General features: G+C 50.8%; 1 protein-coding gene across 1 annotated transcript in view; it reads left to right on the top strand.

Moving 5' to 3' along the window:
- The window catches only part of GRM7 (glutamate metabotropic receptor 7), a gene marked incomplete at both ends in the record, with an annotated part of 258,377 nt that extends 243,473 nt beyond the window's left edge, over positions 1 to 14,904 (top strand). The window contains one exon of the mRNA XM_084269732.1: positions 14,855 to 14,904. Coding sequence (XP_084125858.1) covers positions 14,855 to 14,904 — 50 coding nt within the window. The remainder of the gene's footprint in view (positions 1 to 14,854) is intronic.
- Positions 14,905 to 15,419: the final 515 nt, after the last annotated feature.

Here is a 15,419-nt window from a genome sequence, read left to right as displayed (position 1 = left end):
TTTCCTGACAGCCAAAATACAACGTTTGCTACCTCACAGGTTAATCTTCTTTACTCTACAATTAGAAATGGCTCCAAAAAAAATGTGCAGATCTTTTTTTCTGTCCACACTGGGTGACCCCAGTGCCCAGCCTGAGTGAACAGTTTTTGAGAGCTGGCTGCTTCTGAGTGTTGTGGCCGTGTACGTGGTGGTCTTGTGTGTGGGTATTGTGCCTGTGGCCTCATGGGCCAGCAATTACCACTGGAATGAGGGGAATGAGAAAGCGTTGGGTATTGGAGACAAATATCTAATGACCACTAATGAACATTTCTCATAGCTGCAGTTCTGTGGGTGTGCACAGGGGGCTTTGCCCCGGTACGCACGGCGCTGGGCTGGGCACTGCAGCACCGTGCAGCTGGTGCTAGAAGGAATTGCTCTATAGAGCCTTCAAAATGTTTAGCTGATCCCTAATAGGTGAGAACTTATCTCAGCCAAGGTAGGAAGGATGCTTGAATTGAATCTCTGAGTCATAGGGGAAAAACCCACTACTGTCTGCAGCCAGTGCGGATTGCCACCGCGCCGGTTTCAATCCAGCTCCAGCCCTTGTGAAGTGTCCAAATTGCTTTTTATTGCATTTGAATCATGCCCATTAGTCTGGCTTACACAGCTCGGGCAGAAAGCCTGACTTGAGGTGTGGAGCTGTTCAGGAGCATCCGCATTGCCTGCCTCTCCCAAGCCACAAGGGTGGGTGCTGGCCAGGGTCTGGTGGGGGGAGAAGGGGTCACACAGAGAGAGCATCAGTGCAAATCAGATGTGAAAGAGTGAGTGGCATGGCTACGTGAAGGCAAAGCTGCTAAGGGGAGGAGATGAGAAGAGTAGGAAAGACCTACCCTCCATCTCAGGAGAAATATCTTCTTTTTTTTTCATTCAAAGCATTTAGGATGTAAATAATTAGGAGCTCTCACAGGTAGAGCTTGTTTTTCCCTGTAACATCATCGTACAATGGGGGGCATTGCTGCCTGCGAGGGCATGAGAGGAACTTGGGCATCCAGGTCCTATAAAAGTGATTTGCCACTCAGATTCTTTAAGCAGATTTCAAAGTGTGCATTGTGCTGGGCTTACAAAAGCTGCTACAGATGGGAAGAGTTTGGGCTGGCGATGGCCCTGCCCAGACCAGTGCCCGCCTGCAGCACACACTGGTTTCCATCCTCTCCCCGAGTGCTTCCGCTCCAGCGCAGCTGATTGCTGTCGCTCTGGCTGAGATGTTTTGATTTGTTCTTCCAGGAATACAAAACAAAACCCAGCAAGAAACAATACACTGTATTAAAAGCAAAGCAGTGATATCAGGAAAACATCAACCCAGTTGTAAATTGACACTTGTTTTGCTAGTACCGTGCCTGTATGTAGGTACAAACATGGTGCTTAAGCCGTTACTTGACTATATCAATTTCTCTGTGATGCACAGAGAGATGTGTTTATAATGCTTTTAAATTGTTTCCTGTGAGTGACAAATAGGACTTCTTTTCTGCTGAGACTGACGAAAATAAAAGGCTTAGAAAACTCTATGTGGGATCTGAGTCAGGGGGAAAAATTGTCCGTCGCCTGGACAAGGCAAAGAAACCTCAGATGCTTCTGTGGGGCTGTAGAGTCCCTCTTGGTGCTGGGGGAATATCTGCAGCACTTTTCTCCTGGCCCATCTCTGGGCGATGTGCTTCAGGCCAGGAGGAGATGACTGTCCAGTGGCTGAAGTGTGTGGGATGGCTGAGTGACCTGGATCGGTCCCGTGGGTTTTCAGAGCCTCCCAGTGCGGTGATGCTGGTGTGCCTGGGGAGGGTGATGCTGAGATGCTCGTGCCTTGCAGAGGGGATCATGTATGTCCCACAGCAAGGCACATAGCGGTGTGAGGGCCACAGTGTGACACCAGGGACAAGGAAAACCATGGCATGGGGCATTTCATGCTCCAGGAAGGACCTGAGTGGTGCCTGTGAGCTTGCTGTGCCCTGGCTCTCTCCCGGGGCTTGGACACAGTGCGCTGCTTCCAGGAGGGTTTCAGTTGCTTTGCCAGTTGTTGTTTTGCTTGATCTGTATGTGGTGAAATTTCCATGGTGATTGCAAAGTGTTGAGGCCATTGGTGAGGACCGTGTGGCACTGTGCTGTGTGAAGTCACCGTGTTTCCTGCTCGTATGCCTGCTGGAACCCATGCAGTTAGTTAGATGATCCTGTAATGAAGCTGTGGGGATGTGAGTCATGACACGGTTCTAAACCCATCTTGGGCGTATGCTGAAAGAGGTGACTAGTTTGAGATTCCCTCTCCTGCTGAGGCTTTTCCTCCTGCGTGCAGTCCCTGGAAGCCCGGGGCACCCCCAGGGCCACCTACCATCCAGCAGCGGCATTGCTGGGGACTGGGCAACTCTTTGAAGGCTTTGGGGCCAAACATGGGATGTTCTGTAGTTTGTCACATCTTAGAGTACACAGTATAGATAATTATTTTCTGGATCCAAGCATCATCTTTGGTTTAAATCTGACTTGCAGAGCTGCTGCTCAACAGTGATCGGGCAGCACTTACCAAAGCGTTACCAGAAGCGTGCTTGCAGCAGGCTGTTGTAGTTGCTCCCCCTCAGGACCATTAACTCTTAGTTTTCTCTAAGTGCATAGCAGAGTTTGGTAGAGCAGATAAAGCCCAACCTGCTGTTGTGCCCCACTGCCAACCATAGAATCAAAGACTCATAGACTGGTCTGGGTTGGAAGGGACCCCAAGGGTCACAGAGCTCCAACTCCCCTGCCACAGGCAGGGACACCAACCTCCAGGCCTGGAGCTACACAAGATTGCCCAGGGCCCCATCCAAACTGGCCTTGAACACCCCCAGGGATGGGGCACCCACCCCCTCTCTGGGCAGTCTGTTCCAGCCCCTCACCACTCTCTCTGGAAAGAACTTCCCCCTAATATCTAATCTAAACCTCCCCTCCTTCAGCTTTAATCCATCCCCCTTGTCCTGCCATTGTCTACCCTTTTCAAAAGTCGATTCCCCTCCTGTTTGTATGTTCCCTTCAGGTACTGGAAGGCTGCAATGAGGGTGCCTTTTTCTATTTTCCATTTTCTGCACTTCAGAGGTGGTTGTTTCCTCCCTTTTGCTGTTCTCCCCACGTACTTTTCCTCCTGTGTCCCTTTCCCAGCGGTCGCTCCCATAGGGACACATCCCTAACTCACACACATGCCCGATGGACACACATGGGTCCCCTCTATGCGGCGTCAGGCTCCTTGCACCCCACTACTTCCCACCTAACAGGGATTGTGGGATTCTGACCAGGGTGTTTCACCTACACCCGCAATGCCTGGGTGTCGTAGCCTTGCACAAGCCGGTCCCTGGGTGCAGCAGCCTTTGGTGACTCTGCCCAAGCCTTTCATCTGTTTTGTCACCTGGTGGAAAACAAACCCACAGGATGGGAATGACAGGGCTGATGAACCGCAGGAGCGTGGTGAAACGAGCCCGAGGCACAGCTGAGCATCATTTGTCACTGACACAAAGTACCGCTGGAGAGTGAGACAGGTATTACTCCGTGTTGACACGGGGAGCGAGGGGACAAGAAATCTGTGCGGCGGGGGCCGGGGGTGGTTCAGGGTTTGGGGCTCACAGGCAGCAGCAAACGTAGTGCAGAGGGAATTGGTCCTTCTCAGTGCTCCTCTCATGGCAAGCAGGCGCTGCTTTCACACCCCCATCGCTGGGAAACATCACCAGGGGCTTTTTTTCCCCCTCTCTCTTGGCTTCGGGAATGGAAATATGTGAGTGTCTCAGTGATACATTACAGGCAGCATCCCTTTGTTCCTGAAAATAGGTATTTTTGACTTGGAGGTGAGTTTGCTGGTTTTCAGCTCAGTCTGGCAGTAAGGAACTGAGGCAGGGCTTTATTTCTAACCATAGTGAAAAACAGAGAATAAAAGTAAAAAAGAGAGCAATGAGGTTAATGGCTAAATACATGGAAATGCCCCTGAAACCCAGCGGGCACAGGTAGTAGGGAAGAAACATGTTCCAGCCCCGGGATCCAGAGTTTGGCTTGGTGACTGCTCTGTAACTCAGAGCGCTGAGTCTTACCTAGGAGAGGGGTCTGACACCACATCTAGTGAGCTGTCTGCTCTTGCTGTTCAGTGGAAAGAGGAAAAAAGTGGTGTGGGGGGGAAAAAGTAGTTGCCATAGTTACACCACTTGTCACAGTGCTGATCCTGTCCATGGAATAAAGAGCCTTACATTAAATCTGTACTCTTATTAATATCAGCTGCTAAACATTGCCAGGGTATTTGAAATCAGGACTTTCTGCAAAAGAAATTAAATGTTGACTGCAGCAGAGTTGTCCTGTGTCCCCAGGCAGCTCCTGTTACAGACTCACACACCGTGAATGCATTTTCCAGTGAATTTGGGCTCTTTGCACTTCATGAACATTCTTGGTTTTTCTCTGAAGATGTTTGTTACTTGCAGCTCTGCCAGGCAGCGTGAGCAAGAGGACTGAAGGAGAGGAGGGGGGTCTGTGAGTCCCTTGCAGGGGTGAAGCCCTGCCAGTGGTGTGCCATCACGTCTGCTTTGGACTGCAGCAGTCAGGAGCCAAGGCTGAGATCGTTGTCCGTGCGCCCTCGTTTGCTCTCCAGGGCAAGCGTACCCCTAATCTCCAGGCAGGTGAATGAGCACACACACACACACACACACACACACACACACACACACACGCGCATGTTCTCAGGGGATAAACTCATAGGAAAAGAGGAGATGCTCAAGTTGCACCAGGGGAGGTTCACATTGGATATTAGGAAAGATTCCTTCACTGGAAGAGTGGTGAAGCACTGACACAGGCTGCCCAGGGAGATGTGGAGTCGCCATCCCTGGGGATGTTCAAAACCCAGTCAGGAGGCACTTTGGGAGATGGTTTAGACGTTACAGTGGTGTAGGGCTGATGGCTGGACTTGATGATCTTGAAGGTCTTTTCCAAGCTTGATGATTCTGTGATTCTGTGACTCTATGAATCCAGTGTCTGTGCATCTTTCTGATGCCAAATACCCTGCAGATTTTTTTTTTGGGGGGGGGTGTTCTGGTTTAAGCTGCTGTGCCAGATTCCAAAGCATTGGGGGATGCCATTTAAGATGATGTTTTCCCACGAGGAGCAGGCTAGTGGTGAAGGAGCATCTTTACCCCTGACACCCTGGGGGTTCAGCCCTGCCCTTTGGACTTTCTCCTACCAGCTTCACCTCCCCTGCAGCAGGCAGCCAGTCTTTGTACACAGTGTTTATCACTTCAGAGGATGGGTACTGGGTTAGAACCAGTTACCCACAGGAAGCTGGAGTGCTTGGTCTGTCTCCTCTGTCATTATGTTTTCCTGGAAAGAGCAGATGGAGCGATCAATGGGACACTCCTGGTTGTTTAAAATGAAGCTCTGACCTGTCTCTGTCATGCAGGGAGGTTGTGTTCAGCGTAGCCCTGTTGTGCCTGTCCTGTGACACCTTCAGATTATCAGTGCTTTGGCGAGGTGTTGTTTTTCTCCTCGTTGCCTGGTTCCATCATCACACACATCAGCAGCAGAGCTGCTCTTTGCTGGGAAACTTGGGTGATGGTGTCAGCAGGCAGCTGACTGCTAGGGGGATTCGGAGACAGAATCAAAGTCTCCAAACCCTTCCTCTCCAGGTGTCATCTTGGTTTCAGTTTGCTCTTGCAGGACAGTGGCTCCAAGGGGGAGAAACAGATCTGGCTCTGCCCCGTGAGTGCCCAAGTAGTTCAGCTGAGCTGGGTTGGTGTGCTGGAGGTCTGAGGTTTGGCATGGCATGGAGACACAGCCACTGCACCCAGGGGCTGGTGGGAGGGTGATGCACTGCTTTCTAGGAGAAGAATGGGAAATAGGCTGAGTAAATAATGGAATCGCTTGTAAACTCCTTCATTAAAGGAGTTAACAGAAAATACCTTTGTGACTGAACTCTGTATGGGACCCAAAGCTGGGTACAGCTGGGAGGAAGAAAGAGAAAACCATGTTCTTCCTGTCTGTGTTTCTGTGGTGTGGCAGCTGCAGGGAATTTTGGGTTTCTCAGTTTTTGATTAAGTACAGTGAATAATTAGAAAATGTTTCCAATTCTTTGATTGCTGAATGGATGAACTGGCTGCCCCCATGGAGCTTTGCTCACTGAAAGGGGCAGCAGGGAAGGAAAGGAGTGATAGCTTTATATCCACATGGTTACACCTGTACCTGCTTGGGTCAAACCCAGGCTTCGCTCAGGGAAGTGCTGGGCTGTTGCTGGGATGGGGCTGACCAAAGAACAATCCTCTGCTGGGTCTGGGTGGGTATGTTTGTACTGGGCCTCAGTGGGTGGAGAGGAGAGCACAACACATTGCTGGTTTCCTGGTCAGATGATGGAGAGATGATCAGGGAGAACGCATCACTCCAGTGATGGCACGGGGCAGGCAGCAGGCGGGACAGCGGCACCAGGTGCTGGAGGACATTTAGAAGGTTCAGGAGCAAAATCAAGAGGCAGAGAGAAGTCATTTTCCTGTAACTCTGGCTTCAGGACTCCTTCAGGATGTTTCGGAAGATCACTCAGGTCATAATTTTAATTATGTTTCATGCAAACTGTTTCCACACTTGGCTTTAACAGCCCTCAGCAGAGCCTGGCTTTCCAGGTAAGATAACCAAAGTACTATTAACTCCTTTGTTTTAAGCAGGTGAAAATAATTTACTGCTATTTATTATCTTTCCAGTCCACAGCATTCAAAGGGAAACATTTTAAATTCAGTTTAAATTAGTACATTTTCTGTACTGTCAGTACAGCTGAGGGGTAGCATGAACTGGGCTTGTTTCTTCCTTGCCATCACCTGGTACAGATTTGGAAACACGTGCCCTGCGATGCTGTGCTCCTGCCTGCAGCGAAGCGCTGAGGATGCAGGTGATGCCATGGTTTGTACAGAGACTCTGCTGTCCCCTGGGCTCAGCTCCCTTGGCATGCTGCCTGTGGCTGGGGATTTCAGCTCCCCAGCCTGATCCCCAACTGTGCCTCACCCCTACGTGCCCCAAGGTGCTGGCAGCCGTGTGGCTGCTCCTCGTGCTGGGTCTTCTTTAATCCTCTTTCTCTTGCTGGAAGCATTGATAAGCCTTTCTGCTGTTTATTCCTTATCCCAGTGGTGCAGATACCTTCAAACTTCACCTGACCCAGAAGCAGGAGGCAGGGGGACGATGCAGCCAGACGTGCTCCGGGTTGATGCTCTGTGCCAGTACAATGCTTTGTTCGTTTGAGCCTTTTTTTAGGAGGGTAAAACTAATCCTTTGCTATTGCAATCTCATTGCCCGACTCAAAATCTCCATCCTAGAGCTGTCTTCCAGGCAAAAAAACCCACAGGATGATTTTTCAGGCCCCAACCAGCATTTGTTCTTGCACTCAAGAATTTTTCCTTTTACTGGCTCAGACAGGAAAATGAATGTTGACAGCAAGCCCCGAATTTGCCTCTGAAGGCACCTGCCTTAATAACAGCTTGCAAAGCAGTCAGAGATGTGACTGATAGAAATGATCTTTCAGCCAGGTCCTGAGGAGGCTGAAGGCAGTGTCTGTCACCACAGGCACTTTAGATCATCTTTCCAGTGCTACAAAAGGAGTTTAGTGATGCTGATGGAGTTATCAGCATAAGCAGTTCGGAGGCAGAGGAATAAACGCCACGCTGCTTGTTTGTTTAGAGAGCTATCCCTTTGATTGGGAAATACTGATGAGGGATGAACGCTGGGTCTTGCCCCTCCTGAGGGCAGCGTGTGCCACATGGCCCCTTGGCTGCTTGTTCTTAGAGCTTGTGAGAGTGACATAGGTACACATCTTGTGAGAGTGGATCCAGGTACACACCTTGTGAGAGTGACACAGGTACACACCTTGTGAGAGAGGACACAGGTACACACCTTGTGAGAGTGACACAGGGACACACCTTGTGAGAGAGGACACAGATACACACCTTGTGAGAGTGGATCCAGGTACACACCTTCTTGGTATTCTTCAGAGGGGTAAATTCCCTCTGACACTCAGTTTTGCCCTTGCAATAGGCACCTCTCTGCTCAGAGGCTGCTCTGTTTTGGTGACGTTCCTCAGTGACGTGTTCTGCCCAGGCACAGTGCTGGCCCCCACCAAAACATGCTCTGGAAGTGTCATAAGAAGCCCACAGCTGCCCACACTCTCTTACACTGTCCTGTGGAGTTTTATGGCAGGAGGTGCCGGCCCTGCTGGAGTCAGCTGGGGCTTGGGGACCTCACCGCAGTGTGTGTGGCCACTCCTGGCTGGAGGTGGAGCTTGCACATCTTGTTCATCATTGTCTTAGGAATGGGAAGCGTTTGTCTTGTGCTGGATTCTTTAGGATTTTTCCTTACTCATCTCTATGAGGGCTGTGTGAATTGCCTCCTGCAGAGCGGTGTTAGAGGAGTGGAACAGTGACCCCCATGCCATCAGGTAATGCTTCCAGTCACACACAGCTCCACTCCTCCTCTGCTGGAGAAGTGTGGCTCTGAACACTAGCCATGCCCTGACTTGCTGTTTATCTGCTCTGCTCTATGAAGCTGTGCCCAAGGTTCAAATGAGCAACTCATTCTTTTTTTGGAGAGATAAGTGCTGCACACAGTGGAGCATGCTGACTGCAGAGAAACCTGCACGTCACTCTGTGGGGCTTAGGGTGATGGCTGTGATAAGCTGCTTCCCATCCTTTCTAGGAGTCGCTGTGGGAGAGCCTGCCTTGCTGGAATTAATGGGCATCATTGTCCTCAGATCAGAATCTCCCAGCTCTGTACTGTAGTGTGAGCATCTCTCCAATGCGATCGCTCCCCTGCCCTGTCTGAGCTCAGAGTTTCTGCATCCCTGTCGAGATAAAAGTTCAACAGCAGATTGGTCTCCATCTAATACTTGTGCAGAACGACAGAGCCAACACATACTTTATGTACTCAATCCCTAACAAGCATCTTAGCCCAGAAGAATGTCATGTCATTGCCACTTTGACCTGAGCTGATTTCTGTCATTATGCCATTAGCTCACCCAAGAACTGCTTTTATTATTCTTCCCACTGGACACATTCCCTGTCCTCACAAAAAGCACATCCTAAGAAAAACCTGACGAATTAAAAACATATGTCTCTGATAGCAGCCTCCACTTGAAAGCCTTATGAGCTAAAAATGGACTTTTGTTTAAAGAAAAAGCCTACTTCAAATCTCAGTGTGCCCTGGAGAACTGGCAAGGTCGTACTCTGGCTTCCTATTAAATCCTTCTGGGAACTTCAAAGCAATCCTGGTTAAAAGAACCCATTATGTTGGCCATTTGTAATTGTTACTTATGGCCCTGCACTGCTCTGTGCCAGGCTTTGCCAGTCCCTTGGGTTCAAGGCTCAGCCCAAGTGCAGCTCAGTCACTCGCTTGCCTCGCTGCGCAGCCGCAGTTGGCTGCGTGATGGCAGAGTAAACACCTGCTGCAGAACGGGGTGATAATGGGAAAGCTCCAAAGGGAAAAGGAGCCCTGGCTGGGATATGGGGAAGCCAGAAGCTGTGTAAAGCATCGGGTGGGTGAAATACCCCTGCAGCCTTTGCCCAGCCCCTCGGAGCAATGCATCAGCATGCATATGCACAAACATCATTATTTGAATGATTTGAAGTAATCACTTCATTATTAATTGCCTTCTGAGCACAGCAGAGGTGGTGATTTCCACCAGCTTTGGGATTTCCATCACCACTTCCCATTTGGCAGTTAAATCCCAGGCACATCCTAGCAGCAAAGGGGGAATTGCAACTGTGGGATGCTCTAGAAAGCCAAGTTGCATCCAGGTAAAGGTGGGACCATTCTGCATGTTCCCCATCCATCCCAGTGTGTATCTGTCATACACACAACCTGTGTTTGGGTCCCTCAGGAATGACCCTGCAAGCCCATACTGAGGTTCTGGAAGAAGCAATGCTATGTGTGTGCAGATTTTGGGTTGGGGTTACCTAAACCTCTGGGAGAAAGAATCTGCAACGGATGAAGAGGATGACTAAGCCTTCCACAGCATTCAGCTTTCCTCATGACTTCTTTCCAGAGGGGAATACCCTACTCATGTGGGCTGCACTAGTTGTAGGAGAATGAATCAGAAATCCCAGCGAAGCAGCCTCAGATCTTTGGGTATCAGGAAGAATTTCTTTACTAAAAGTGTTGTCAGGCATCGGCACAGGCTGCCGAGGGAGGTGGTGGAGTCACCACCCCTGGAGGGATTTAAATGGTGTGTAGATGTTGTGCTTGAGGACATGCTCTAGAGGTGGGCTGGGCAGGGTTAGGCTGTGCTTGGACTCGATGATCTAAAGGGTCTCTTCCAACTCAGGTGATTCTATTCTGTGACCAGAGCTGCTTTGCTGAGAGCAATGGGGAGCTGCCACAGCTCCAGGTGATGTAACTTTGGGGAAGAGAAGGCTGTGAAGTGATTATGGAGGAACACACCTTTTACTAATGTTGCATTTGTAATTTAATATATTTCAGTTCTGTTATTAAGACAGGAGGGTCTGTGTGCTGATCTGCACAGGAGCCCCACGGTTCAGGCTGCAGCTCAGGGACAAGGAGCTGCCTGCTGACACGTGCAAGGAACCGGGGTGTTCTTTGTACTGCTGCAGGCATTCACACACCAGACAAGTTGCTGGTGTATTACAGTAGGGAGCACAACAGGGGAGATGTGAAAACATGATATAACAATCTATTTACATGTAGATACTAAATTTTAAATTATATTATTTTCTCCAAGCTCCGTTCCAGCTGTCGGGTCGTGGGCTAGCATGGAGAATCATTATGGGCTGTTGCTTTCATCTCTTTCTCATATATATATTCCCCAGTTTAAAGGCAACAGAGCATGTGGATAGCTCTGTCTTTCAGGCATGGAGCCATGTGCATCCCTTTCCCTTTTGCACGGCCCAGAAGCAGGATTTAGCAATCAGCCCCTGCCTTGCCTGGCATGAAGGATGCAGGTTTCTGAGCAAGGACTCGGAAATGGAAGCCAGGAGGTGAGCATCACCTGCCACGGTGAGCGCTGAGGAGGTGGGAGCAGGAGTCCCAGGCTCGTGGCCACCAGCTCTTGCTCAGTGCTGGAAACGCCACGATCACGCTTCATACGTCTGATAGCCTGAGATGCCCGGGGGCTGGAACAGAAGTCATATTTTGCACTGTAAATCTTTTCTCTTTAAGCATGGAAGAGGTTACAAATGTGCATAAAATTGAAGCGAAAGTGATTAAATCTCACGCTGAGCAAGTATTGACAGATCTGCCTCGCTTCTGAGTGCTGTGGGAGCTTCTTCCTTTGTGGCCCCTGCTCAAGATAACGAAAACCAGTCAAGTGATGAAACTTATACATCCAAAGAGGATTTTTGCTTCTGTGTATTTGTTTTTAATACGTTGTTGGCACAGAGATGCAGTTGTTCCAAACGCTGTTACTGGCTCCTGGCAGGGAGGAGTGTAGGCTGTCAGTGACCCCCACCGCCCTTCGGACAGTAGCTGGAAAGGAAAGGGGCTTCATTAATTGCTGTGCTTTAAAGACATGGCCTTTAACTCCCATGTGCAGAGGTACCTGTTGTCTTCACCTCTGTAACTAGCAGTGAGCATCCTTCCTGCGGGGCTGCTGGCGTGGGCTGTGTGCAGGGGGATGCTGGCGAGGGAGGGGGGTGCTTGGGGAAAAGGCAGAGCACCGAGCGAGAGGCCAGCTCACAGCTCATGGGGCCGTGGGGGCTGGCACTACCCTGGGCACCCTCACATCCTTACAGCTGATGCCATGCTGTGGAGTGCCCGGGGCTTGTGATGAGCACGGCAAAGCTAAGGGGAGCTGAGCCGTGTGGTGCCCAGCGAGCGCGTGGTGGGGGTTCCCTGTGCTGGAGGCTGTTCCCAGCACAGTCTCTGTGTGTGGCGTCTTCAGGGATTCTCAGGCCTGTTTTTCCCATTGCCAACACTGCTGCTCTCCATGGGTGGTGGGCAGGAAAGGGCGCTGGGTGCTGCTGGGGGTACGTCCCCTCATCTCAGACAGCAAGGTCACCTTCTGCCAAACAAGGTGTGTGCAGAGTGTTTGCAAACCCATGAGCAGCCCCCACCCAGGGTGACCCCCTTAGCCTGTGCTTGCCCCGTGGTCCGTTTGCCTGTTGCACTGACCCCAGGGAAGGGGATGGATGCAGCTGGTCCAGAAGGTGCAGTCCAGCAGCCCAGATCCCGCACAGCCCAGCTCCTGGCTCCCCTCCAGTACACTAAGCCAGCGGCCAGCTGAGGCTGCCATTAGTAGGTGTAGATTAATTAACACGTATATGTTATTTGCAAGGGGACAGTCTGTTTTCACTGCTGGGAAGCCCTCACCCATTAGCACCTACAGCCCCCAGCACAGGCCTGTGTCTTGTTTTCCATGTGAAGATCAGGGAATGCTCCTGTGTGGTGGGCTGAAGCCTCCTCACTCCTGGTAAGGCTGATGTTTCATTAGCAGTCCCCATTTTCATGTAAATTAATTTCTTTGAGGAAAATCAAATCCATACCTGGAGCTAATTGCCAATGATGATAATGAGCTGAGACTCAGTAAGATTCATTATGGAGGAAGACTGTCTCTCTCCTGAAGGCTTCAAAGGAAGACTGGAGCACGTCAGCTGAGCTCCAGGTTCCTGGAGTTAGAGCAGGGAGGGAGCTGTGAGATGTGCCTGACAAGAGACACGATCTCCTCTGGTCTAACAGCCTTTGGAACCGGGGAAGATTGTCTTTCCTCTCCTGAAATAACCATGAAGCTTTTATTGATCATTTTATCTAAATTATGGATGATGCTTTTGTCAACTGCATTAGTCTTGTGAAGCAGAGCACTGCCAAAGCCACCATCACTGCCTCAGACACATGGAGCCCATCTCTCCGTGGAGAGGGTGCAGAAGTACAGGCTATCAACAATATTTCTTGCCTGAATTCATCTGGCACCGGTGGCTCATTGTCATACTGAAAATGAGAAATGAGCTACGGCGGCTGAAGCTGTGAGAAAACTCATCAAGCAAAATACCAGGTTTGCTGTGAAAGCTCCAGTAAAACCTCTGCAAGCATTAGAGGGGCTGGCCTGATATGAACCAGCCCTGAGAGTATCAAAATCACCGTCGCTGCCATAGGAGCTCTGCTGCTATTTGAAATTGGAGCATGTAATGGATAAAGCTGAAGTATATCACAAAATAATACATGTAATTACTCTGCAGCCTGTTTCACAGTGATACTTCTTTTTTTCCAGCTGCATTTAACAGCGTGCCAGAGTTTATTGAATATTTGCAGCCCAGCCTGGAAGGATGATGAGTTTCATCCTGCCATGTGTGGAACACCTTCGTGTCCGGGGGAAGTTAATGGGAGCTGAAGATGATCAGCAGTTTGCGGGATCAGAGCTTGATTGCTGGGACAGCTCTGACTCTTGGAGGAAAAACCAGCTGAATTAGGGTTTCAGAGTCACACTGCAGAGCGCTGGCGTTGCACAGGGCTCCTGAAATCGCAGGCCTGAAAGCTCAGAGGAGTAAAATTGTTCCTTTGTCAGGAGAAAAGGAGATCATGAACCCTGTGAGAAATCCTTGGATTCAGCTGCTCTCTGTGCATCATCCTCTCAGAGTATGCTGGACTGTTGGTGGGCAGCCTGCCCTTATTTAAGCAAGTATTGCCCCAAATCAGGACACTTCTTGAAAAATTAACAGTAGCTTCTGATTAATAATGCTTATTAATAATGCTTCCTGGCTGTTGGACAGGCCAAGGGGAAACAGGCACGGGCTGTGGGTAGCACTGGGTCTCTGAGGCAGGGGGATGCTCCGGAGGGCTGGCAGACCTCCCCCACCCTGGGCAGGGCAGAGGCAGAAAGAGCAGGAGGTTTGTGGTAAACCCAGAAAATCAGCCTCATCCCTCTCTCTTCCTCACCTTCCAAATGTACGGTGTATGGGGGTTGTGATATGTATATCTATATATATATGTATGTTTATATATCCAGTTTTTCCACTGGTGGCTGCTTGTGATTCACATCAACCTATTTTGTTGAGTCTGAGTTACTCAGACCCCACAAGTGCTGCGTAGAGGAGTTGGCAGCAGCTCCTGGTAATCCAGCCTTTGGCTGACACTGGTCTCATGTTAACTGGACTTTAATCTTCACTGTGAGAGGGTGCATGCTCCACACACCTGTTTGTTGGGGGGCTCTAAGTGGGTAAGAGGGGAAAGGTCTCCTCTGTGCTCCCTGGAACAGCCCAGTGTAAAGTCTCCTAAGCCCAGTACGCGTCGTTTCTCCCCAGGCAGAGCGCTGGCCTGTGAATTGGGATGTTGGGTTGTTGGTTTGTCCTGTACCTGTCGGTGTTGCCCAGGCACTGCAGAACATTGTGCTTTGTGTCCAGCTATTTGCTGGTTGTACTGACAGAAGTGGAGTACCACTCACAAGGTAGTTACTGATGGGTTTGATGTATTGCTGCTTGCAACCAGGTTTCATTTGAAGGGCATAATTGGGAAAGCCAGTGCCTTGAGTCCCACTTCTCAGGAGTCATAAACCTTGACTAAAAATCACTTCATCCATGAAAGAAACCAAGCTTAGCCCGCGAGGTTTAGGAAGTTGGAGAGGGTGTCCCCATTTTTTTATAAGAAAGAAAATCTTAATGGGATCTAGTTGAGGAGCCTCAGCATCGAGGTCGCACAGGCTGTGAGAATGCAACAAACCCCATTGCTTTTACAGCCACAGGTAGAGCCGGAGCCACCGCTGCGGCTGGAGTCGGGTCCATGAGGGATGATGCTCACAGTGATGGAGGAGCCGCCGGCACATCCCTGCCCGTGCCCGCAGCTCGAGGACCAGCAGCCGGCCCTTTCCCAGGGGCTCCCGGCTGGCGGGAGGGGGGGTCTCTGACCATTCTCCCTTCTCTTTCAGGCCCTGCTGCAAAAAAGAAGTACGTCAGTTATAACAACCTGGTTATCTAGCCCGTTTTGCCACGTGGGGCGGAGGACGGGTGAGGCTTTCCATCCGCCGCGGGGACAGGCCTCCTCCCGAGCCGAGCTGCCGGGGCGGGGGCGAGGGCACGGCGATGCTGCGGGGCGGCGCCAGAGGAGCCCCCGCGCTCCCGACGGCTGCTCCCCGAAATACCCTTCGTCGCTCCCGGCTTCGGACGTCGCTGGCGCTGCCGTCGGCTGTGGCCTTGGACCCGCTCCGGCCGCGGGCGCCGCCGTGCCCACGCGCCCGGCTGCGGCACGGGAGCACCGGCTCCCCGGGGCGGGCGGCGTTCGGCTACCAGGACTCGAAGGGGCTAATTCTGTCTTTCTATGTACTTCCAGACTGCAAGTTTTTGAACTTTCTGTACAGTTTGTGAGGATTTTTTGCATCTCGCCATCCATGTCCTTCCCAGGTCACTGTTTGTTTCCCGACTGCACAGGTTCACTGGGGCCCGATGCGCTCAGACTTAGCACACCTCAACACCCCCTCCCACCCACTAAGGATC

Source organism: Gallinula chloropus (genome assembly GCF_964237585.1).
Source record: "Gallinula chloropus genome assembly, chromosome: 12".
In the NCBI taxonomy this organism is placed as follows: Eukaryota; Metazoa; Chordata; class Aves; order Gruiformes; family Rallidae; genus Gallinula; species Gallinula chloropus.
The sequence above is the reverse complement of the archived record's forward strand: the minus strand, read 5'-3'. Positions and strand labels throughout refer to the sequence as shown.